Raw genomic sequence first — 23,193 nt, 5'->3', positions numbered from 1 at the left:
CGGTTGCGCATGCGTGGTGCATCTTGCCGCTCCCAAGATGGCGCCGCGGCGGTAGACGAGGGGTGGGAGGCGGTGTTCGCAGCGGGACTGAGCGGCGGAGCGCGGCCTCGGCGCCCCGCGACAGGATGATCCCCACCGAAGAGGTGTCGGCCCGCAGGAGGGAGATCGAGGGCAAGCTCAAGCAGGTGTGGCTGGGCTGGAAACCCGCTGCAGGCACGGCCGGGGCCCGCAGGCCCAGCTCGTTGCCTGGGAGACGGGGCCGGGAGCTGCCGTCCCCGCCGGCCCCGGGAGCGGCCCGGGGTGCTCTGCGGGCCTGCTCACCCCGCTCCGAGTCTGGCAGCACCCCTGGGTAGCCCTGGTTTTCAGGGTCAAAGCGTGTCTCTGCTCTCTGTTTCCTCCTCTGTGGCCTGATGGCTTCTGGGGGCTCCTGTGAGCAGCAGGCTGCTGTTTCCCCTCCATCTCCAGGCTTTGATGACTCAAAAACAGGCTTTGGTGGTCAGTTCGTGTTGGCCACTTGAGTTCATGGCAATTGGTGGGATGGTGCTTGTCTGATGCTTGTGTTATGGCAGGGAAACGTGGTCTGAACCAGTGTGTCCTTGTGATAAAAGTGCTAATATCATACTGTGCTGTCACTTGAGTGTGCTAAGGCTCATGGGCTTGGGGTACCAGAGTAATTCATAAAAACCTCAGTCACTGTGTTATGTACCTCTCAGCTTGGGCCAGTTGCTGTGATTGCTGCTAGGAGGTGGCTTATTAAAATGTGGCCTCAGTATCAGACTTGGTTTGCTGCAATGTTTAGCAGGACATGTAAAAACCTGCATGTAATGTTTAGTGCCTTAAATGCTTACTCTTCATAATTGCAGACTGTGTTTTCATCCTACTGGCAGGAAGAAGAAACTCTGTCCTTTATCAAAGAGAGCCTTGAGAAGAGTGACCAGCTTACAAAGAACATGGTAAGGTGGTCCTTGAAGTTCAGCCCTAATGTTGGACCAGGGTTTACCCCCTTTTCTTTTTTTTCTTTTTTTTTAGGAAAATCTGTTTTCAAGGCTGTCATTGTGCCCATCTGAGGAATGCGGAGTAATGAACCGCTTGCTCTGCATCTGTGTTTTACACTTCAGTGACTGGGCAAAGTAGAAAACTGATGGATGTTTTAGTACTAAACTTCTCTTGTGGGGGAGTGTGGGCTCAAATGAGCTGTTGGGCTCATCTCATAGTCTCTTTACAGCCTGTCCTCTCTCTTGGGAAGAGGCATTAATGGACCCCAGACTAGTTTGTGCAACAGCGTCAAGTTGTTGCTTCATGAAGTTAGGTCTCATTTGGAGTTTTATTTTGAGAGTGTTCTGTTTAAGAGGTAGAAAGTAATTATTGTGCTTTAATTGCTTGTAAGCCCTCAGCTGGTGTACTGTGTTCAGTTTGGGGCTCAGTGCTTTAAGAATGTCATAGACACCCCAGAAGAGCGTGGAAAACATGAGAGTGAGTCTTGAAAGAATTTAATTTTGGCCTAGAAGAGATGACATTAAAGTGCCCTTTATGAGCTTACTAAGATTTTTCTACCTTTCGGAAGCGATGTGACAGTCCCTTTTAATGACTATATGTCTATGATGGAAAAGAAGGTTCACACTAAACAGGTCCTGTGCCTTCATGTCGTGCATCTCATGTGGGTCTTAGTGATATGGAGGAAAGTGGCCGCTGGTTTACGCTTTTGTGGCTTGTTTTATCTGGAGCACCTCCAGGCAGTCCCTGTGGATTTGTTTTTTTGCTGTCAAATAACATTTTGGTCCTCCTTAGTACTGCTTGAAACATTATCCTCACACTTTAGAAACCTTTAATTCAAGTTTGGCTTATCTCTATATGGCAGGTGGTCTGTTTTGTGATTATTAATAGAAATTAGGACATAGAGGGATTAAACAGCCCACCTAAGGAGCCATGGCAAATTAGTAGCAGAGTCCAAAATGAGAAGCTGGGACCTGAAGGTCCTTGATTGCCTTGTTCTAACTGCTCCCCTACTGCATGAATCCATGTGGAAGGATGTCCTCAGCGCTGTTTCTCTCTTGGCGTGTAGGTTTCTATCCTCTCCTCCTTTGAAAGTCGTTTGATGAAGTTGGAGAACTCCATCATCCCTGTCCACAAACAGACGGAGAACCTGCAGCGCTTGCAAGAGAATGTGGAGAAGACCTTGTCCTGTTTGGATCATGTCATCAGTTACTACCATGTGGCTAAGGACACAGAGAAGATCATAAAGGAAGGGTGAGTTGAGCAGCTGGATCTTGCTGGGGAGCTTCATCATATTGGTCTTTGGGACAGAGGCAGGGGAGCTGACTCCACATGCTCATCATAATGTTCCTTGTACCCTTCCCACACTTTCCCCACCATCGCTCCACAGCAAAGCTCCTGATGTGACCTTCAGCAACCCCGAGAGGGTTAAGTCTTCTTGAGCTCTGCAGTACCATCTCTTCCAGGTTTTGCAGACATGTTGCCGTATGAATCTCATGAGCATTGGTGGCTTCTTTTCTTTCCTTCACCCTTTTCCCAGAGGTTTTTCCTGCCCTTTTGATGTTGCTGCATCCAGGATGAAGCGGAACTGTTCTGGAACCCCTTTCAGTCTGCGGGAGGGTGTTGGGATAGCTGTTGTCTGGGGTGGGATGTGCAGCTTCCTCTGCCTTTCCATTATTGGCTGACTGGGAGAGGAAGGCAAGGCTGGTAGTTGTGTGCTGCTCAATCACAGGTACTTCTGCACCTGCTGTGTGGACTGGGTGTTCTACTGTGGCACTGAGTGGAGGCAAAAGGGAGTCCCGTGATCCCTTCCTAGTTGAAGAAAAGGGAACTGAAATTTTATTTGCTCTTTTTATCCTGAGTTTGGTCTGGTGTTTTCTTAGTACCTTCTTTCTTCTTGGGGTACTGATTTTATTTTTGGTTTTATTTTCAGCCCCACTGGGAGGCTGGAGGAATACTTGAATTGCATGGACAAAATCCAGAAGGCGGTGGAATACTTCCAGGACAACAGTCCAGACAGCCCGGAGTTAAACCGTGTGGTAGGTTGTGGGTCTGGAACCTGGCATGGGTGAGACAGGAACAGACGCAACCCTGCTACTTCTCCTCTGGCAGCTGCTTGCTGCCTCCTTAAAAAGGTGTGTGGGCACAGCTGAAGAAACAATTGGTTTGGCTTCTGTTTAAGTCTACACTCAGCAGCATTTCTGCTCGTGGTGTTTTGCTCTCTTCATGCACTGCACTCCTGAAAGCATATCTTGCACGTGTGGTGGAGCTCATTTAATGTCCTCCTGATTAGCTCTTGCCAACCCTTCAACTGCTTGAGCAGCGTGGGAGATGTGTTTAAATCCCACTTGAAAACTGAGCAACTCCCAAGCGTTTTTTTTATTTAATTCACTTTAAAAGTCTCTTAGTTACAGGTGTTGCTGGAGCTTGAGTCACAAACCACTTGACAGTGGTTAGAAACACTTCAGAAAATATGTTCTTGTGTAGAAATACTTGTGGGTGATTACAGAAGCCCTGTGCTCCTCTGTCCTTCTGTTTTGTGCCAGAAATCCCTCTTTGAGAGGGGTAAGGAGTCTCTGGAATCTGAGTTTCGCAGCTTGATGACACGACACACCAAGCCGGTTCCACCCATCCTCATCCTGGACCTCATCAGCGGGGATGATGAAATGGAGACACAGGAGGAGATGTCTCTGGAGCATCTCCCAGAGAGTGTCCTGCACGACATCATCCGCATTTCTGGCTGGCTGGTGGAAAACGGCAGGAATCAAGGTTTGTAGTGCTGCATGTTGTTTTATATTAGGTGAGTGCTCTCCAACCGCTGCTTGTGTGTGGTTGAGAGCAAAAGCAGGGTGTTTGGGGTTGTGTAGCACTGCACAGCTTGGCTTGTAGATCACACTCCTTCCTCCGTGAAGCCCCTGCTCAGGTGCTGCTGTGACTAATAAACCTTGAGTAGTGCTGCTATTGGTAGCTACCAGCGCTAGCAAAACTAGGGACTGCCTTAGTGGCTCCTTTCAGGTGAGTAGTTCAGTCTGCTTTCAATCATCTTGAGATCGTGTTTGTTTTGGTTTGGTTTTTCAGCATTTGTCGTAAGACTCAAGTGTAGTTTTTCAGTTGAATAAAATGATCTGCTGCTGGATATGTTGAGAGTAAAAGCTGTGTAAATAAAGTACAAATTAACGTAATGCATAGTCTGTCCTGTAGCAGAAATCCATGTAACTTGCCTCTCTAATGCCTTCTGATGGAGCTGCAACTATCTAGTGCTCAGGTATTATAAACGTGCAAGCCACAGGTCGCTTATTCCTTTTCGGGCACTATGAACACAACTTTTTGCATTAAATGTGACCGAGGGTGCAGGGAAAGCAGCACAGAAGACTTTCTTCAGTCAGTATGTGTCTCTGCTTCTCTGCAGCGTCAAAATCTGCCTATAGCTTTATACTCTATGTAAATTTTATTAACTCTATATAACCCTTAACTTTTCCTTTGGGAGTGAATGACTTTGCAGACTTGTTACAGGAATCCTGTACTTTCACATACAGCTCCTGAAATCATCCCCCACCTCAATGATTGGCTTCTGAGTGGGGATTACTGTGCTTACCAAGCACGACGAACATCTTTGAAAGCTCCTTAAGAATTTTGCCATGATCAAAGGCAACTCAAGCTTATATAGCGTATTTTGTTTAGCCAGTTTTATTTGCTTTCAAATGATGGACACCTCATTTAGTTCCTGAGTGCCCTGAATCCAGGGAAGTGTGTAAAGTATCTCATGAAGAAACTGAGCACTTGAATTGTTCAACGTCTCCCATCAGTTCTACAGCTGATGTGCTCTTGGTAGTGATGCACAGGCTTAATTTAATCTCCTTAATGGGAGAGATGGGATGAATACTGCAGGGTGACCTCATCGCTCTCTGTAACTACCTGAAGGGAAGTTATAGCCAGGTGGGAACTGGTCTCTTCTCCCTGGCAGTTAGCAATAGGACAAGGGGGCATGGGCTTAAACTCTGCCAGGGGAAGTTTAGGCTGGATATTAGGAAGAAGTTCTTTACGGAGAGAGTGATCAGGCATTGGAATGGCTGCCCAGGGAGGTGCTGGACTCACCGTCCCTGGAGGTTTTTAAACTGAGATTGGACATGGCTCTTAGTGCCATGATCTAGTAAATGGGCTGAAGTTGGACCAAGGGTTGGACTTGATGATCTCTGAGGTCTTTTCCAACCTAGCCAATTCTGTGATTCTGTGAAAGGAAGAAAGTTTTTGGAGAAAATGGGAGAGGCTCTGGGAGAGAAAACCGCTTACTTTGAGTCCTACATCTACACTACTAAGTCCCCTTAGGGGCACAGAGTGTTTCAGGAAAGGTTTATTTAAACATTTAGTGTTCCCGTTTTGCTTACAATCTTGCTTCTACTTTGTCTCCTTAGATTTCATGACTGTTTACTTCCAAATCCGCTCAGTCCAGCTCGACCGCTCCATCAAGGGGCTGAAAGACCACTTCCGTAAGAGCAGCTCCTCCTCGGGGGTGCCCTATTCCCCTGCCATTCAGAACAAAAGGAAGGACACCCCCACCAAAAAACCGATCAAGAGACCAGGTGAGTCCCTGCAAGGGGGATCTCTGTCTTGTCCATCCACTTGTCTGAGTATTGAATGCGTATCTGCAGGCCCTCTCACTGCTGGGGTAGCCTCTGTGTCTGAGGTGTGCTTTTAGGACAGGAGTAGGGGTGTTATTTCAGAGATAAGCACCTCTTCTCTGCCCTGAATTCAGCAATGAGAGTAAAGACATTTTCTGTCTCCCTTTGTCAAGTCACCAGGTCTATTCTTTGGGTTCTGTAAAGGGAGGAGAGGGGTCTTGTGTACAGGGAGAGAAAAGGCTGTTGCCTTAACAAAGGAGTGAAGTAAAAAGAGACCTGAGAGGGCTGTAAAAGGATATGATCTGAGAACACCTGTCCTCAGCCTTGGAATATGGAATATAGCCTGTGCCACAGCAAGATGAAACTCAGATCTGATAACCAATTATTAAAGTGATGTGTTTTATGAATAAATTCTTGTGCTAGGAAATAAGGAGCTCATCAGGGGCTGAGATGGGGACTAGGTAGATGCCTTCAGAAATAACATCTGAAATTTTCTGACTTCTGGAAGGACTGTTAAAGCTGTTGCCTTGATCTATCTCTTCAAGAGTCATGAATGTGACTGGTGGGTTATTCCACCTCTCCTCATAATGGAGTTTTGCTGCATTTTTTGTAGCTATTGAGACCAGTCACTCTGGTGTACAGAGCGCAGAACTGGAGTTCCCGTCTCTGAAATGTGCCATCTAGTGGGAGCACAGCCAGGAGAGCACAGCAATATTTTACCTCTGTGTATCATAGCATGCTGTAATAATGATGGAAGTCAGAAAAGTTTGTATTTCTCTGTATTTGCCTGGCAAATACTCTGCTACCCCAGTGGTTTTTTGTGTGTGTGTTGTCCAAATGCTTTTACTGGGTTCAGGAAAATAGTAAGAAATGTGGGTAGGGAATGGATGGGGTGGGCAAAGGGAGGAAAGTAAATACCCATTTTAATTCTGTTGTGTTTATTTTTATAACCCTGATGTGAATGCAGTCCTCATCCCAGGTAATGTGTGTCTATGTGTGCGTGTGCTGGCCCTGGTGCTCGCTCTCTCTCTTTACTTCTGTGTGTGGAGAGGCTTTGCTGGACCTCTTCTTGCTAAAGCAGAGGGTGTGCCTGGGATATTTGGAGAGGGAGAACTGCCTGGAGAAGGCTGTGACATCCAGAGATCACCCCTCTGATCTTTTAAAATCAATCTGTGCCATTTCTGCTGTGCCCTGGAGCTGTTCCTGAGAGCTGATACACAAGTTGCAACTGGGGAGTGCTGTCACTCTCTGCATTTCAGTGGGTTTTCCCCTGACAAGGAGATGTCTCACCTCACACTTGGCTTTCCTTTGGAGTTTGGCAGTTAGTTACTTGCATAATAATTTGTCTCCAGTGTCAGGAGACATGTAAGGACAGTATCCTCCCGCAAAGGAGAACTAGCTATGCTGCAGATGGCAGAAAAACAGTGTTTAAAATTGCTGCTAAGCATGATGGCGGTCACTCATGTTCAGCTCCTGAACAGTGGCTTCTACCCAAGAGCATGATTACAATAGGTAAAAATTATTTATTTTCATTTTTCTCTACTGGAAAGATGCCAGGTGGGGATCTGTAACTGAGCCATGAGCAACTTGGGTTGTGGATGCTTCAAATCTGGTCCACAGTTCCCAGTTATCACCTGATACGGAAAAGATCGCTGGCTTTTGGTTGCTGTGAAGTCTGCATGGTTGGCCAATGTTTCTGAGCAGCCTGGCAAATGGCAACATCTTCCCTGTGCTGTAACTAACTACTCAGGGACAAAGGTAGATTTAAAAAAAATCTCTAGAATTTTTTTTTACTGTGTCTCAGATCTTGGATGTTCACATAGAAAGTAGAGAAAGGAGCCCTTGAGCATTTGTTCCTTACAAATGAGGATCCTACAAAATGGATGCATTTGAGCATCCAAAATTACTTGTCACAATGAATGTCTCTGCTGTAGATTTGCCAGAAGATTTTTGCCTCTCTTTGTCCAGGTCAACTGGAGTTTGTGAGATGGGCCAGGTAGAAGCACAGAGCACAGTCTGAATGCACTTAGAGCTGACAGTGTCTGAAGGAAAGAGCATTTTGAATCATCTCAAGAAAAAGTAGTGGCTAATTTGTCTCCAGTCTTCTGTGAACAAGTACAGAGAACCAGACTGTAGATCTTTAAGAATGGGGGTGGTTAAACCTCATACACTGACCGTCTTTTTGGCTACTAAATTGTACTAAAGTGAAATTAAATATGGGAAAAATAGTCTTTGAGCAGAGATTCACTGTTTTTTCTGCAGTTCTATCAGCTTTCAAGGACAGCTCATGAAGTGGAGGTCTAACACCTTCTGACACAGTAGCAATATTCATCTCAGTGTTTAATTCCCCTGATTTTAGGCTTTGTTCAATTATGGACAAAGATTTTTTTTTTTTCCTTCTTCTGTGCTATTGCTTCGGTAAGTAAAGTCCAGTCCAACCAAAAGTGTTTCAGACCTGGCGTTTTCTTATCATTCCAACAAGTGAGTTGATTTCCGTAGTCCTTAAGGAAGAATATCCCAGCGCACACCCCAATGCACACTTTAACCTGTTGCGAGGGATAAATAACAAACTAAATCTGATGTGCTATGACCTGTTTACCCACAAAGTAAAGAGCAAGAGAGGCTATAGCTAAAGGGAAGGTGAGGCATTAGGGACAGGGTAACAAGGCAGAAAACCCCCCTCTCTCCCAGTGCTATGTTGGATTTTGGAGAACATACTATTAATACATGTCTATGTATTGTTTCAGAGGGTCTTCATCTCTTCATTATTGTTTCATTTGTTGGTGTACTCTGTACCATCTCATGTTGTTACAGCATGCAGTTGAAAGTCTGGCTGCTGGAGATGCAGAGTTGCCTTCTCTTAACAGCAACTTGACTTGGCAAGTTGCGCTGATGAAATGCTCTGTGGGCTTTTTTTTTTCCTAGTAGTTTTCTGTTTGAAATGTCAGCAGCCTGTCTCAGAAGGCAAGTGTATTCAGGTTCCCAAATCAGCCTGCTGCAAACAAATGCACATAAAATATTAAGGTAGTTGCTTCTTTGTGATGCCTGCAGACCCAGCGCACTTCTGTTGGCTTGAGAGCAGCTCAGAAGCTCTGGATTACCGGGGAGGACAGGGACAGAAGATGCTCGTGGGGCACCCGGCCTGGCTGCCTACGAGCAAAAGCCAGGGAGTTTTAGCCAGTTTTGTATGGACTCCAGCAGCTGGTGCTTCAGAAGAGGATGCATTGCCCATCTGCTTGGTTAGAAAACTCTCTAGTGGAATAGAGAAACAGGAGCACAATGTAGACTTGGAAGACTGTGCCTCATACATGCCCAAAAGCTACTTAAATTAATAACTGGGCCACAGGAGCAAAAGTGTCAGGTGATTTTTTGACTTTTGGGGGGGGTTTGGAGGTTTCTTTTCAAGCCCTTTTCCAGTTTACCTAGCCTCGAGGTACTACCTGAAGGCAGGCTGTGGAGTCTGTGTGTGGCGGGATAAAGATCCTGTTCCTGCTTCCCACTTCCCGTATTGATCACTGCCTGGCTTGGATGTGATGATTTCATTAGTAGCTGAAATGCCATCCCATTTGGTTTGTGAGCTGCCTAACAGGGGAAAACAATCATGGAACAAAAGCATTTGGCTTCCACTGGAATCCATTAAAGCCTAATTGCAATGCCAAGTAGGGGGGATACAGCAGCACTGGAGTGATGCCTGTGAAGCTCGGTGTGTGTCATTGTAAACACGGGTAATTGTGCTTACTCAAATAAAACGCAGCAGAGGTAGTTTTTGCTCTCATCTGAGCAGCAGCTGTCAGGGTGGGCTGTGGAGACACACACCACATACCTGTGAAGTGAAATCCTATTCACAGCAGCAGCAGTTCAACTGTCTGCTTGTTTTTCACACCCATTTACCCTCTTTTTCCTTCCCCTGGATGCTTGAAAGCAAGTGGGAAAGATGCAAGAACTGGTAGAAGAACAGTACCTGGGTTGAGCTGCTCTGCAGCAGCTGGGCCATGGTAAGAGCAGGAAGAAAGAGCTCAGTGCATCTCCAGAACTTGCTACACCTTGCTTGCTCAGAGGAACTTACTATTGTGCCCAAACTCTTAAGATTTCTGAAAGTAGCTAATGATATAGTGGAAGTGTGAAGTGTGAAGAGTATCGGGAAGAAGTGGCAGAGCCCTCTCATTTGATCATGTGGCAAAAGCTACAATCAAATGCATCAGCACAGCAAGAGTGTTTAGTCTTCCCACCTCCCTGGTGTGGGTCTAGAGGGGAGTTTTTCCTGCTAGAAGAATGTTTTATGAAAATTATTTTTTTTTTTTCTTCACTAAGTGATTTAAGAACACTCTGAACTGGTAGAAGAAAAATGCTGCCAGTGAAACAGGACACATTAGGAACCATGTTCTGTTAATTAGCAAGTGCACCAGGTTAAGGCAGCTTGGTAATTCAGTGGGAACTTTTGCTATCCTTGTTTTTCCCCATTAGAGATGCCTTGTCTGGGGGATGTGAAGTCTCCTTCCCCCTGCCGTATATTGCTTTACGGGATGAAGCCATCCTGCACCCTGGGGTGCTATTCCACAGCAGTGTGTGGGTTTCCCATCAGGGTCACAGTCCTTAGCATTTGGGCAGCCCACACTCATTTCCAGGCTGTGCTGTGGCTCACAGTCACTGGTAGAAGTAGAGATTTTCTACGTGCTTGAAGTATTTATTACTTTAAAGCAAAAGAACAATTCTTAATTTTGGCAGCAGCATTTTTATTTCTCAGATCTCTCTTCATTTACTGGTTTCATCTGGGTCTCCTGTAGAAACTCTTTCTACCTTCCCAAAACTTTGTTCCCTGTTGCGCAGGCAACTGCAAAATTCTGCTGTGAGAGAGGGTGTCCATGTGATTGTGATAATTGTAGCTTGTTGCATGACGACTAACCTTTTAATGTGGAAACAGTGCTTAGTCTCCAGTTGTCACATTAACGCATTGTTTTGTGCTTTCTAGCTGTATATCCAGCATTGGTTTTTGTTCCCTTCTGTCTGTTTTTTGTGTGTTAAGTATAAATCTTTTAACCCAGTGGTTTTTTTTTTTTCCATGGTTTTAATTGATTTGCAGTTCCTTAGAAGATAAATGTCTTGGGGATTAGGGTGACTTAATACGAGTTAGGCATGGGTGGGCAGCATCTATTATTCTATGATTGCTGTGATGGGAATTGCTGCTGCGATTGCTCTCTCGAGCCCAGAGGTTGTCACCCTTTTATTGCTTCCTGTAATGTCAGAGATCATTCCTTGGCTTGGCTGTGGGGCTTCTGATGGGTCTATATTGAGCATGCTCAGAAAATACCCCTGGGAAGGGCACCTTTTTCTGCAGCTCTCAGTGGCTGTGATTGTGGCTCTGGGGAGCAGGGAGTGTGCTGCTGGACAGAAGTTGTCTGTACTGCAAAGCCCTGCTCCTGCAGCTGAGGGACACAACAAACCTGGTATGCTTGGATGCGAAGCACCAGTTTAAATAAAACCCTTACAGGGGAGGGTGCTTTGTTGCTTCCCTCCTCTGATCGTGTTTTCTCACCCAGCCATCCCACCTCACCAAACTGATCTGAGCACTCTCTGATTCTGTAACCCTGACTGGAATTCCTGCCCTCCCCCCACCAAAGCAGGAAAAGAGTCTGGAAATGCCCTTGTATCCGCACACTTGGACATCAGTTTGGCGTTTGTGTTCCTGCACTGAGCATGCTCATGGGTGCCCAGCATCCTCTTGCTGGGCCCAGGTGGCTTGCTGGTGGAGGGCTGGTGTTCTGGGTTTGTTTTCTTTCACTCATTTTCTAGGTCTTCTTGTCTCTTCTCTCTGGCTCTGGTGACAGGCACGATCCGTAAGGCTCAGAACCTTCTGAAACAGTACTCTCAGCATGGTCTAGATGGGAAAAAGGGGGCCTCTAACCTCATTCCTATGGAAGGTAATCACAGCTCTAGCTACTTCACCCTTGAGTTTCTCTGTGTATCAGCCTTGCTTTTCCAGGTGGGACTTCCATTAGCCTAGTTTTTGGTGGACAGCAATGGATAGGTACAGCTATCCTTGGGGAACCAAGGAGGTGCTGGAAGGCCAAATTACTTCTCTGAATTTTGTGTCTGAATATCAAAGTCTCCATAAACATGAGTACAGCTGGAGAGCAATGTTACTTTCAAGCAGCTGACCCACCGTAGCCACCTGGCTAATGGAAGCTCTGCTCTGATGACATCTGCTTGTGGTGTTTCTGTTCTCTTTTCATTTTTGCCTGGACTTGGAGATACTCAGTTTCCTAGTGACCTTTCCAAACCTGATGCTGAAGTGTCAGACCACAGCTAGCTCAGTGCATCATGCCGGAACATTTTCTCTGTGGAGACCTACGTAAATGGTCATCTTCCATAATCACCTCTCCTCTGCTCATAGATGTTGTACCAGATAAGGGAGAAGAGGTGACTTGCTTCAAAGCATCTGTAAGACCTTTCTGTCTCCTGCTCTGTAGGCTTCCAAAGCAGATCTCTTCAGCACCTGCATTGTAGTCTACTAAATTCCAGATGGTGACTAAATCACTCATTTGGGGGGAAAAAATTCTCAGTGCTGAACAGGAGATGGGCTTTGAGTTTGGATTTGTAATGGCTGTGCATACGAATTGGACTTCTGGTGCCTGCTATCCAATTCAGAACTTATGGCAGGAGGTTCAAGGGACTCCTGTGGCCCAACAAATGACTCAACTCGCGCTTCTCATCAGGTTTCAAAGGGTTGCTACTGCTACATAGCCCAACAAAGGGATTTGGTCAGGTAGCATTCCTGGGACTGTCTAGGGAAAAAAGTGTCCATCAGATCAAATAAGCCAAGCTTGAAGCAGCTTCCAGCCAGTGTGAGCATCCATGCTGTAACCGCCCTGGATAAATTGCGCCTTCTGTTTGTGCCGGCTGACATCTCACTAGGTCATGAGCATGACTTACGAGTTAAACACCTTTGCGATACCCTGAGCGACAAGCGTGGGCCAGCTGCGGGTAAGTACCATGTTGTCACTTCATAACAAGCTGGCTAACATCCCTTCTTTTCAGCATGTGTCACAGTAGTTCTGTAGCCAGCGGCTGTTCATCTGCATGGGCAGTCCTGGAGCATTGGCCTTCTCTGGCTATGAAGCTCTGGCTCTTCTCAGTAGAATTCACTCCTACTAATCACACGTACCCCAAGCCCTCAAACAGGGAACCCCAGCTTTGTCCAAGCAATGACTGGTGGCCACCTTGCTGAGGGACACTTCCCTATAGGAAGCTACTGGCTTGTTCGGCGCTGAATCGAAGCAGACAGGGAAGGGATCACGTGCAGCATGCGATACAGTGGGTCACTGTCCACCATAGGCAGTCTGTGAAACCACGTCACGTTTGTCTGTCCCCTGCTGACTATAACCTTTTAAAAAATCAACCTGAGGGGGGACCTGTCAGTGTAGGGAAGAACTGATTCTTTCTCCATCCAAAGATGCAGCTGTTGCTGGGAGGAGGGAAGGAGCAGCAGCCTGTGGCTTGGAGCAAGTCTGTGTGTAATCTTGCTGTCTTGTAGTAGTTACTACAGGGATCTGAGTAATGCAGGATGGTGTGAATCTGTTTGTCTGTCCCGCTGACCCATCCAGCTGGTGGTTGGTGTGAGTTGCTGTGGGCCCTTGTGTCACACCAGCACTTCTCACGCCTACCACGTAGGTTCTTTACTGGATCTTTGAGATATTCGTAAGCTAGAACTCCAATATTTGCATTCAGATGCAACGTTGTGTGGCAGATAGCTCACCTAGCTGTGTTGATATTCCTGCTTCGCAGGATTTCAGTGTTCATCTACCTGTTTTTTATCTTTTGTTTCTGCCTGTGGGAAGACACTGCCTACCAGGACAGCCTTGATTTCCCAGAAAGGGTGATGCAAAATGGATGTTCTTCATCTGCATGGCAGATGGAGATAAGGAATTCTAAAAATACAAGCAGAGATGTTGAATAATTCACCTCAGACCTTCCTGAGTTTAGTACTCGGTGTTCAAGCCCTTGATTAAATTTAGCCTGTATCCCAGAAGAGCTCCAAACTTGCCTTCTGTCAGGAGGCTGGAAAGAGCTGAAAGAGCCCATTTCCTGAGCTGCAGTTGATGTTCCCTCCTGCAGGGTACGCAGAGCTTCCCATGCACAAACCCAGGGGACAGGTTTGGTGAAAAGATGACTCTTGTTCTCACACAAGGATGGGTGTAAAGCCAGAATCACCTTTTCCAGAGGAACCTTGTGCTCCTTGTGTAAACCAAAGCCTTGGAGTGGACAGAGCTGCTGGAAGCTCAGTGTGAATTTTATTCTCTCTTAAAGCCATCTTGCCCTTACAGGGAGGGATGACGTCTTCGACATCGAGATCGATGCATACATTCACTGCGTTAGTGCCTTTGTCAAACTGGCCCAGAGCGAATACCAGCTCCTGACAGAAATCGTCCCGGAGCACCACCAGAAGAAGACCTTTGATTCTCTCATCCAGGTCAGTTGAGCCTCTCTGCTTGGCTTCTTTTGTAAAAGGCATACGCAAGGTCTTTTTCCCTTCCTCTTCATTGTGAGGATTTGGATTCCACCACCTGCTGTGGGTGCCCAAGCCAACCACGAGTGCTAGGACTTTCCTACAGGACCTCTGCAGGGAACAGGGGCCTGCACAGGCACTGGAGAACATTTACTCAGAGTCTCTCACTGGATAACAGAAATGACCCGTCACCTAAATTAGCATAATTAACGGGTGTCCTGCATTGAGCCCCTTGTGCTGCTTGGGCAAAAGCCGTCCTGCTTCCTTCTGACTCTCTGGCTTTGTTGCAGGAGTCGTTAGATAACTTGATCATGGAGGGCGACAACATTGTCTCAGCTGCCCGAAAAGCCATCATCCGACACGACTATTCGGCTGTGCTCACTATCTTCCCCATCCTTAAACATCTCAAACAGATGAAGCCAGAATTTGACCAGGTCTTGCAGGTAAGCGTTATGGGACTGGAGAGGGTCCTGTGGCTTGGGTTGTCTGGAGAACTTTTTGAAAGGGATGATCACAGTGTCTTTGAAGAAAGATGTGTAGCTTCTGCCCTCCAGCATGGACTGGAAGTGACACAAATGCAGCTTGCTCCTTTCTGTGGTGGCAAACCAGCAACTTGGCATCTCAAGCAATTCTTTTCAGTTCAAGACGTGACCTGGTGATGGACCATCTACATTAATTTGTTGTATACAGCGTGTTTCATCTCTGAGCTTAGTTTAGATTCTGCTTGCTGAATTCTGGAAGACGGGCTGCTCTGAGGACAGCCTACTTAGACTATGCCACAAGCTTCTCCAGGTATCAAATATGACCTTTCCATCTGCTTCCAACTGGTGACTGTGATGCACCAACCTCCTGTATCAGGTACTGCATTAGAGGAAATGTTCTGGTAACCATTAGGGTCACAACATCTTTCCATCCTGACTGGCTGAGGAATGCGGAATTTCACATGTTGTTGATGGTGTTTTAAATATTCTCCTGGCAGATGGAGAACTGAGAATGAGATGCTGGGCTAGAGGATCGGGGAGGGTAGGTGCTGAATGAAAGTTCGGACGCTGTTTTCCCTCTCTGATCTCTGATACGGGACTATTCCAGGGAACTGCAGCAGGCACTAAGAACAAACTGCCGGGGCTGATCACTTCCATGGAGACCACCGGTGCGAAGGCACTGGAAGAGTTTGCAGACAACATTAAGGTAGGATTCTCCTCAATGTTCTCTCTTAGCAAGAGCAGTAGACTTGGCAGAGGGGTTTGCTGAGCAGCACACCCAGCTTAGCTTTCTGCTTTCCATGAGGCCACATAGCTTCTGAATCTAAAGCAGGCCTGTGCTTACTGCATCACTTTGCCTTGAATACCAAATGCGTGGTGCTGATTTCAAATACAGGAGGTCTCTGCCTAAGACCTTTAATGGGCATACTACAAATAAATTGCCATGAGCTTCCAGGCCTCTGCAGATGTCAAGTCAATCTCAGAATTTAATCCTATTTAAAAAGAAAGAAAAATTGCTGGCTTCAGAAATTTTGGAGGACTCAGATTGAACTGTGAATGCACTGCCTGGTAGGTGAGCTGAACATTTGATGTTCACATGCTGAACTGAACCCTTGTGGTTCTGAGCTACTGTTCTGAGCGCCAGGAGATGGCACTGCGAGCACCGGGTCTGAAGATGTTGAGAGAGGATGATAGACAAGCCTACAGCTCACTTGCAGCAGCAGTTGTCTTGCAGATGACTTTAATTTCCTTACATGCTTACCTTATGTTTTTCTCTTCCCTTCTTAGAATGATCCGGACAAGGAATATAATATGCCAAAAGATGGGACAGTTCATGAACTCACCAGTAATGTATGTGATAAAGAGTTGAACCATCCTTTGTGAAAAACAACTTCTGAAATGGTTTTAAAAAGAGCAGTAGGGAAATTTCTTAAGTTAAGCTGTCTTAGTTTTGGAAGGGCAATTAACTGGCTTCCATGGAGGGATTAGCTAGTTACCCTTGCTAAGCCATGATGTGACTGTGTGGGTAAAACCCAGCAACTCAAAGGAGTGTAGTGGTTTGTTTCTTGAAGGCTCTTAATAGCAGAGATAGGAGAAGTGATGTTGGTTACTCATAACCTCCCTCCCTTGCTTCCAGGCCATCCTTTTCCTACAGCAATTGTTGGATTTTCAGGAGACAGCGGGTGCCATGCTGGCATCGCAAGGTACATGGGGTTTGCTTGGGCATGCAGTTCCTTCCCCAAATTGTCTGGATGTTTCCCCTAAAAAGATCAAACCTCCACATGCACTATGAGCTTGTTCTTCTCCTGTCCTTCACCCTGTGGTTTGTCTTGTCCTCCGATCTGCCATGACCACATAGTTGGTTATCTGGAGAACTCCAGGGGATGCAGAGAGTTTCCACATCCGCCTTCCCACACTTGCTCCTACCACATACCCTTAGAATGGTGTTTATTGCTTATGGACTTTGTGGTATCAGGAGAGGAGGATGCCTTGGTCGTTGAGCTTTAGATCTGGCACTGGGCTGGTCCCTTGTGACTGTACTGGAGTGAGGGTGGCTGGTCCAGCTGAGTCAGCTTTAGTTTAGGCTGTGCTGCCCTTCTCTGCCACATCTTCTGGTCAGACTATAACAGCAGCAGCAATAATATTCTTCTCAGCATGTAGCTGTGCTCAAGCTGGGACTCTGGTTAGACTCTGCCTCTCCTCTGTGATCTCCAGCTCCATTTGTGGCCTTGAAGGGACTCCTGCCTGCTCTCATGTGTAGCTGTGGCTGCTCTGTGTTAATATCTGCTTTGTTCTCAAAGGGATGGTGGTCTCTAACCTGTCTTTTTGCACTTTGCGTTTCTTTTTCTCTTTCCTCCCTCCCCTTTTCTCTCTGCTCTGCCTAATCTTTGTAGTTCTTGGGGACACATACAATATTCCTTTAGATCACAGAGGTAAGCAGACTTACCCACACATACCTGGTCATATTGCCTTGGACTCTGGTGATGTATGTTAATTCTCTATCCTTCAGGAGTGGTAAATAAGTTAACACATAATTGAAAAGGAAAAAAGGGGAGGGCAAGTAACTCTTGCCAATGGGTTGGAGAGAATAGGGAGGGCTTGTCACCAGCAGACAGTGAGGGATGCCACATGAGCTGGAACAGGCTAAAGCTGTGGCGCTGAATCTCTTTGGCACGGACAGCAAATTGCCCAGCTGGTGTCATGCTTCATCCCGTGTGTGCTCTGCTCCTCATTGTCCAGCTCCCAGCAACAGGAGCCTCGAGGCCTTTCCCATGGGGTGCTTCTGAACTCAGACCACCCGAGCTAGGACTGGCTGCCAAACTCTCTGGTCAGGGGAGGAGGAGGTAGCCACCCACATGTCCTGTGGGACCCATGCCCACAAGCCCTTGAGGTTAGAAAACCGCCTCTTATGCATAGACAGAGGAACATGTGCCAGCCTGGAGTCGTTGCTTGTACAGGCAGGCTCCCAAGCTGGCACAGTCCCTCGTACGGAGCAAAGCAGGCCCTCGCAGCAACCATGGGGATGGCTGAAACTTCCCAGAGCCCTTCTCCTTGTTTCAATTCCTGTTGTGTGCCTGCTCTTAACAGCTCTGGCTTATTTGTTCTCTGATCGCAAATTTCTAGTGCTTACAAAGCCTTTTTGGGTGGTGGGGGAAAGGACATGGAAGATGTGTTTAATGACTGTATTCCAGATCAAGACTCTATCCTCTGAGCACTAGGAAGAAAAGGAGAGATTTCTGCAGGGGTGCTCAGCACTTGTTGCAGATACAAGGGCTGAGGGGCGCAGAGCTCTTCCACACTCACCCTGGATAAGCCGCTGACAATTGGCACTGCAGCCAGGAGATAATTTCTCTGTCCGTGGGAGCTCTGCGCTAATTCCATAGCAACAGAGATGAGGCTTGTTTGAATAGAGACAGGCTGACCACCCATACCCTGCTTCCTTGTGGCATGTTAACTGGCCTAAGGCTCTTCTCTTTTCAGAGACCAGCTCTTCAGCTAGCAGTTACAGCTCGGAGTTCAGCAGACGACTGCTGAGCACCTACATCTGTGAGTATTCACACCAACCCGTTGCTGCCCTGTTCCCTGTCCTTCACTTGGCTCATTCTTGGGTGAAGAGCACAGGCTGTATTTCTTATTCCATGTGACCTTTCTGTGTTTGAGCTGGAGTCTGATGGGAGGGATAGATAAGGTGTCAAAGTGAGAGTTTAAGGCTGTCGCAGCTGGACAGGACAGAACACAGTGCAGCAGCTCACTGTGCTGCAGAGCTGTTGTCATCAGTTGTCTCAAACTATTCTGACCTGGTGCTTTGCACCTCCAGCCCCACAGAAGCTCCCAGCTGCCAAAGGGGCTCTAAAAATCTTGCGTTTTATAGTGAGATAGTGAGATGAGTTCACAGTGCTTCCTTGTACAGATACAGTGAGAATCAGGTCCATCAGATTCTTTGGAATCTGAGCCTGTTTCGTGGTCAGGCTGAGTCTGATTGCCCATAATGGTCCTGGGACCTGTTCTGAACACAGCAGGCAACGGTATTGCCGCTTGCAACAAAGGTATTAGTTCACAGCCAGGTTTTGGTGACTTCCTGAGATAAGATGTGCCTAAGGCTCATAGAATTGTTAAGTACATGTGGTTGTACCCTTCTCTGTACATGCCATTGGGGCTGTGCTGTTAGCTTTGCTGTGGGCCCATAGCAACAGTACAGAGCACTCAGTTTGGATTGTCAATCACAAGAAGTTTCAGTGCAAAACTTTTAGTCCTCTCTTTCTCCCTATTTTAGGCAAAGTGCTGGGCAACTTGCAGCTTAACCTTCTTAGTAAATCCAAGGTTTATGAAGACCCAGCTTTGAGTGCCATTTTTCTGCACAACAACTACAACTACATTCTGAAATCTCTGGAAAAGTAAGTGTGTATCCAGGTAGATATCCCTGCAGTGCAGGCTGATTCTAAGCATGGTTTTGGAGCAGGGCTCTGTATTGATTGCATTTGCTTGCTGGCTTGTCTCATCTCTACTCTATCTTCCATTCTTGAAACTGCCCATTTGAAACCTTTGCACCATTATAAACATCGCATTGCACAAGAGTGGAAGATAAAAGCATCAGAGATGGCCTTCCTTAGGTTGCAGAGAAACCTTTCATCTTGGGAAGACTGAGGGCATGGCTTTGGAAAGTAACTTGGAGTAGCTTTTGTCTCCCAATGTATGCATTTCAAGGTCCTGTTTATTGGAAAGATCTTCTTGTTGGGGCTTGAAATGTTACCATCCTGCTAGCAGCCCTGAGAGCAGATGGCTCATGTGCTTCTGCAGGTGTTCTGTTCTTTCAGGTCTGAGCTGATCCAGTTGGTAGCTGTGACACAGAAGACAGCTGAGAGGTCTTACCGGGAGCTCATCGAACAGCAGATCCAGACCTACCAGCGCAGGTCAGACAGTGTCCTCTGCTCTTCACTTACTTATGTCAGTTTGAAAGCTCCTTGGGAGCTTATGCTGCTGGAGCAGTGGGAGAGATTAGCCTAAACCAGAACCTTGTCTAAAACCAAAGCCAAGTATTTTGGTTTCCAGGCAGTTAATCTAACTTGGGAAGAGGTCACTGTGGAAAGTTTTGGGCTATGTATTGTCTGGGGTGGCCCTTGGGTCAGGGATGAAGACATAGATTTTTCTGGTGAGACATAACTCTTTCTCTTTGCCTCTTTCCTATCTCATTTCAAATACAGTTGGTTGAAGGTCACAGAGTACATCTCAGAGAGAAACCTGCCTGTCTTTCAGCCAGGAGTGAAGGTGAGAGGATGGACAAGGATGGTTTTGAGATTGCTGGAAGCATCTTGTCCTTTGTAATGTTCAAAAATTCCCAGAAACGTTCTTTATATCTTGTGCCAATATTGCTCTGCAGAGTGAATACTGTGGCTGGGACAAGATGAAGAGCAGCACTGCCTTCTAACCTCCCCTGCCCCACATTCATACAAGTCTTTTCATCTCTGCCTTCAATCATATATTTTTCACCTGGGCAGATGCTTCTATTTTGGATTTACAGAGACCTTCCCCTAGAAAGGGCTAGAAGCATAAAAAAGTCTATTTTTATGTCTGTTCTGGCTGAAAATTACCCTTGTTAAATCTACCTCAGATGAAAGCCAATTGCTGAATGTGGAGTGTGCTGCTCGCTGCAGCTTTCTTGCCCTGCTTTAAGAGAGGGGATTTAAGCCAAGTAGGTAGGATATTATTTAGGTTGGATGGGGAGCTGTGGGCAAACACTGTTTGAAATTTGTTTCTGGACATGAAATAAAATTCTTTTCTTCCGTTTTGCAGCTCAAGGATAAGGAGAGGCAGATGATAAAGGAGCGCTTTAAGGTAAGGAGGTGGTAAATGATGTAAAAAACATCCCTTTGTTCATTGGGACAGGCAGACCAAGCAGCTTAAGGAGGGGATCTGTCTGTCTGCTAATCAGTGGTGGAAGACATCAGACTCATTAAAAAACGGTGAGATTGCAGACTGGACACTCACTGAGATTTACTGTGGACAGGGTTTTAATGATGGGCTGGAGGAGCTGTGCAAGATCCAGAAGGCCTGGGCAATCCCAGACGTGGAGCAACGGGACAAAATCCGCCGGGCACAGAAACACATTGTGAAAGAGACCTACGGTGCCTTCTTAAACAGGTGATGACTTCTTCCAGTGTTGTCCTCTTCTATTTGGATTTACTGAGGTCTTTGGACTCTAGAGTAGCCCAAGCTGAGGCATTTTTCTGCTGTCCTGCCTTAGCTTCTCAGCCTGACACACTAAAACATCGCCAAGCTGAACTGTACTAGTTGTGAATGTCTCCTGTCACCCTGATTCCTTGGTCAGGGTGAGTGCAAATGTTCTAGCTAGCACAAAACTCTGAGCCACCCTGGGCTGTTTGTGCAAACCTCAGGAGACCAGCTGTAACCAGGTCACTTGCTCCCCACAAGACCCCGTGTCAGATTCAAGTGGAACGTGCTGGAGTGGAGCCGATTTGTGGCAGAGGAGGAGCCAGTGGGTCTCTTGGCATTCCAGTCATTTGTCACCTGGATGTTGTCTTCCTTTGCAGATATGGCAACGTGCCCTTCACCAAGAACCCTGAGAAGTACATCAAATACCAGGTGGACCAGGTTGGGGAGATGATCGAGAAGCTGTTTGACACATCAGCATGAATCTCCAGCTGTTGTGTACTCTGCAGCTGCCAAGTACAAGTTGGCACTCCTTCGGCAACCTTTGGGACTCCCTTCTCTTCTGCCCCATTGTGGTGGGCAGGGTGTTATACTTGTATTTATCAGATTTATAAACCTGTGGAAACACTACCCTCATGGCTGTCTTTGCCTGCTTCTGTGGATCTAGAGCAAAGTCTCTAGATGGCCACTGTGCTGCTGTGTGGGACCTTGTGATTGTGCATCTTCAGGCCTGGGTATAAATGTTCATGCTTTGTACAGCAGACATGGTATGTAAAAAAAACCCACGTGAAAACCTTGTGTGTACTGTTCTTGTGTGTAGAACAGGAGGCTGTAAGCTCCAAATGGTGCTGCCTGTGCTTCCATAATACGTTTTGGGGATCTCAATTCTGTAGGATCCCAAAGGATTTTCCCATTGTTACTCTTAACTTACTTCAATGATAGGATGAGATGTGGATTCTGGGGTATGGTGATGCCTGCCAGGCCTGCAGTCTAGTTATATACAGGGAATGTTTTACCCCAAAGCTTCAGAACTGTCCCGTGGCAGTTCCCTGTCCTCCATGAGACCACGATAGGAACACTGTGGCAGCCTGGAATCGTGACAGCTGTGAAACCAGAGGGAGCTCCATGGTGACCAGAGGCAGATTGGGTGGAAGTGTTTCCATACCCATTTCTACAGATCACCTTCTGCCTATCCCTGTTTTAGTTTGTTTCCTGTCTTTTAAATCTGATGCATCTCTTCCCTGCAAGCAGCAAAGTCTGATCCCTTCATTTAACCCATGTGCATCACTTGAGAAACAAGTGCAGCTCTCCTGTGTGTCTTGGAGTGATGCTGATGGGCTTTGCTACAGGACCTGCACTGGGATATCTTTGCAGCAAGGCCTTTCAGAACTTTGAAGCATATATGTGTTTCTGTGGTCTCTGGCCAGGCACCTCCTCCTCTCACCTTGCTTGTTCCTGCTGCTTGCTCTATTAATGTGATCTTGGTCATTATTTGTGCAAGGGAACACCTGAAAATACAGAGTTTCCATAGAGCCAGGAGTGCTCACAATAGCTGCTGCTTTACAATTTGGAGCAAATCCATTATTCACCTAAGCCCACGTTTACATGCGTGAGTGTGTGCTGGTGGAATTAACCCAGCAGTGGAAGAGCTGCAGTGGTTGTGTTGCTGTTTGGGGCACTGCAGACAGACCAGGCAGACCTGGGCATGAACTGTGGAGTGAGAACAAGCAGCAGCAGGGTGGAGAGCTGCGTTTTAACCCTTCTGCTGTTGTGTATCCACCAACTCTGCCTCTTTTCCTAGCAGGGTTGCTGCTCCGTGAATGTTGCAGTGGTGAGGGGGGCTGTTCTGTGAGGACATCAGGGCTGCACATCTTGGGAAGGGTCTGGTGCTGGTGGATAAGAGAGGCCGCGTGGCAGAGAGCAGGGAGGTGACAACCTGTCTTTCCACATGTCACATGGGAGTTGGATGTTAGAGCCTGGATGACAAGGCAGATCCTGTGGCAGACCCAGATGCTCGTCTGGGTTGTACTTTCCACAGATGGGATGTTTTTCACAGTGCTCTGACCTATCTAAACCACTCGTATCCTGCTTTCAGATCTCAAATACTTGAGGCAACCAGAGATTTTGGTGCTGGCCATTCTTCTCTTTCAGCATCAAGAGCCTCTCGAAGGTTGGCAGCTGCTGGACAGAGTGTTTTTTAAGCATAAGCAAAGCACTGCTGGCTTGTGCTATGTGCGATGTTGAGCCTCCTGGATACACACACTGACATCGACCAGATGGAGCTGGATTCCATCTTTCTGGATCTGTTTTTGCCACAGCAGGGGTCTGATCTGAATTTCTTTTTCCAGGAAAGCAGGTGGAACTTGTTGATGTGCTCAGGCTGAGACTGTAAAACATATTTTATTGTAGCTGATCCTGGGGTGAAGAG

The 23,193-nt window shown here is 46.8% G+C and overlaps 1 protein-coding gene across 13 annotated transcripts; it reads left to right on the top strand.

Annotated features, from left to right (window-relative positions):
- On the top strand, positions 1 to 21,395 carry EXOC7 (exocyst complex component 7). Of its 13 annotated transcripts, XM_065852053.2 has the most exons (22): positions 2 to 185; positions 888 to 953; positions 2,063 to 2,247; positions 2,927 to 3,032; positions 3,540 to 3,762; positions 5,406 to 5,573; positions 6,580 to 6,591; positions 11,438 to 11,530; positions 12,525 to 12,593; positions 13,934 to 14,079; positions 14,406 to 14,558; positions 15,205 to 15,303; positions 15,885 to 15,947; positions 16,234 to 16,300; positions 16,991 to 17,029; positions 18,078 to 18,143; positions 18,871 to 18,991; positions 19,412 to 19,507; positions 19,799 to 19,862; positions 20,388 to 20,429; positions 20,602 to 20,735; positions 21,146 to 21,395. In XM_065852053.2, the coding sequence occupies exons 1-22, from the start codon at positions 126 to 128 to the stop codon at positions 21,246 to 21,248; spliced, it is 2,175 nt and encodes a 724-aa protein (XP_065708125.1). In that variant the 5' UTR covers positions 2 to 125; the 3' UTR covers positions 21,249 to 21,395. The 13 variants fall into 13 exon arrangements, with proteins under 13 accessions (XP_071672913.1, XP_065708125.1, XP_065708126.1 ...); XM_065852054.2 differs by lacking the exon at positions 6,580 to 6,591; XM_071816810.1 differs by lacking the exon at positions 11,438 to 11,530 and having other exon boundaries at positions 3 to 185.
- The last annotated feature ends 1,798 nt before the right edge of the window (positions 21,396 to 23,193 follow it).

The sequence above is a fragment of the Patagioenas fasciata genome, chromosome 18 (assembly GCF_037038585.1).
Source record: "Patagioenas fasciata isolate bPatFas1 chromosome 18, bPatFas1.hap1, whole genome shotgun sequence".
NCBI classification, from domain to species: domain Eukaryota; kingdom Metazoa; phylum Chordata; class Aves; order Columbiformes; family Columbidae; genus Patagioenas; species Patagioenas fasciata.
The sequence above is the reverse complement of the archived record's forward strand: the minus strand, read 5'-3'. Positions and strand labels throughout refer to the sequence as shown.

What these genes read in the sequence shown, in the direction of transcription:
- EXOC7 (XM_065852053.2), top strand. Translation starts at nt 126, where the DNA reads ATGATCCCCACCGAAGAGGTGTCGGCCCGCAGGAGGGAGATCGAGGGC. An exon ending in TGCCATGCTGGCATCGCAAG is followed by an intron (nt 16,301 to 16,990) that starts GTACATGGGGTT and finishes TAATCTTTGTAG; the next exon opens with TTCTTGGGGACACATACAAT. An exon ending in TCTTTCAGCCAGGAGTGAAG is followed by an intron (nt 19,863 to 20,387) that starts GTGAGAGGATGG and finishes TCCGTTTTGCAG; the next exon opens with CTCAAGGATAAGGAGAGGCA.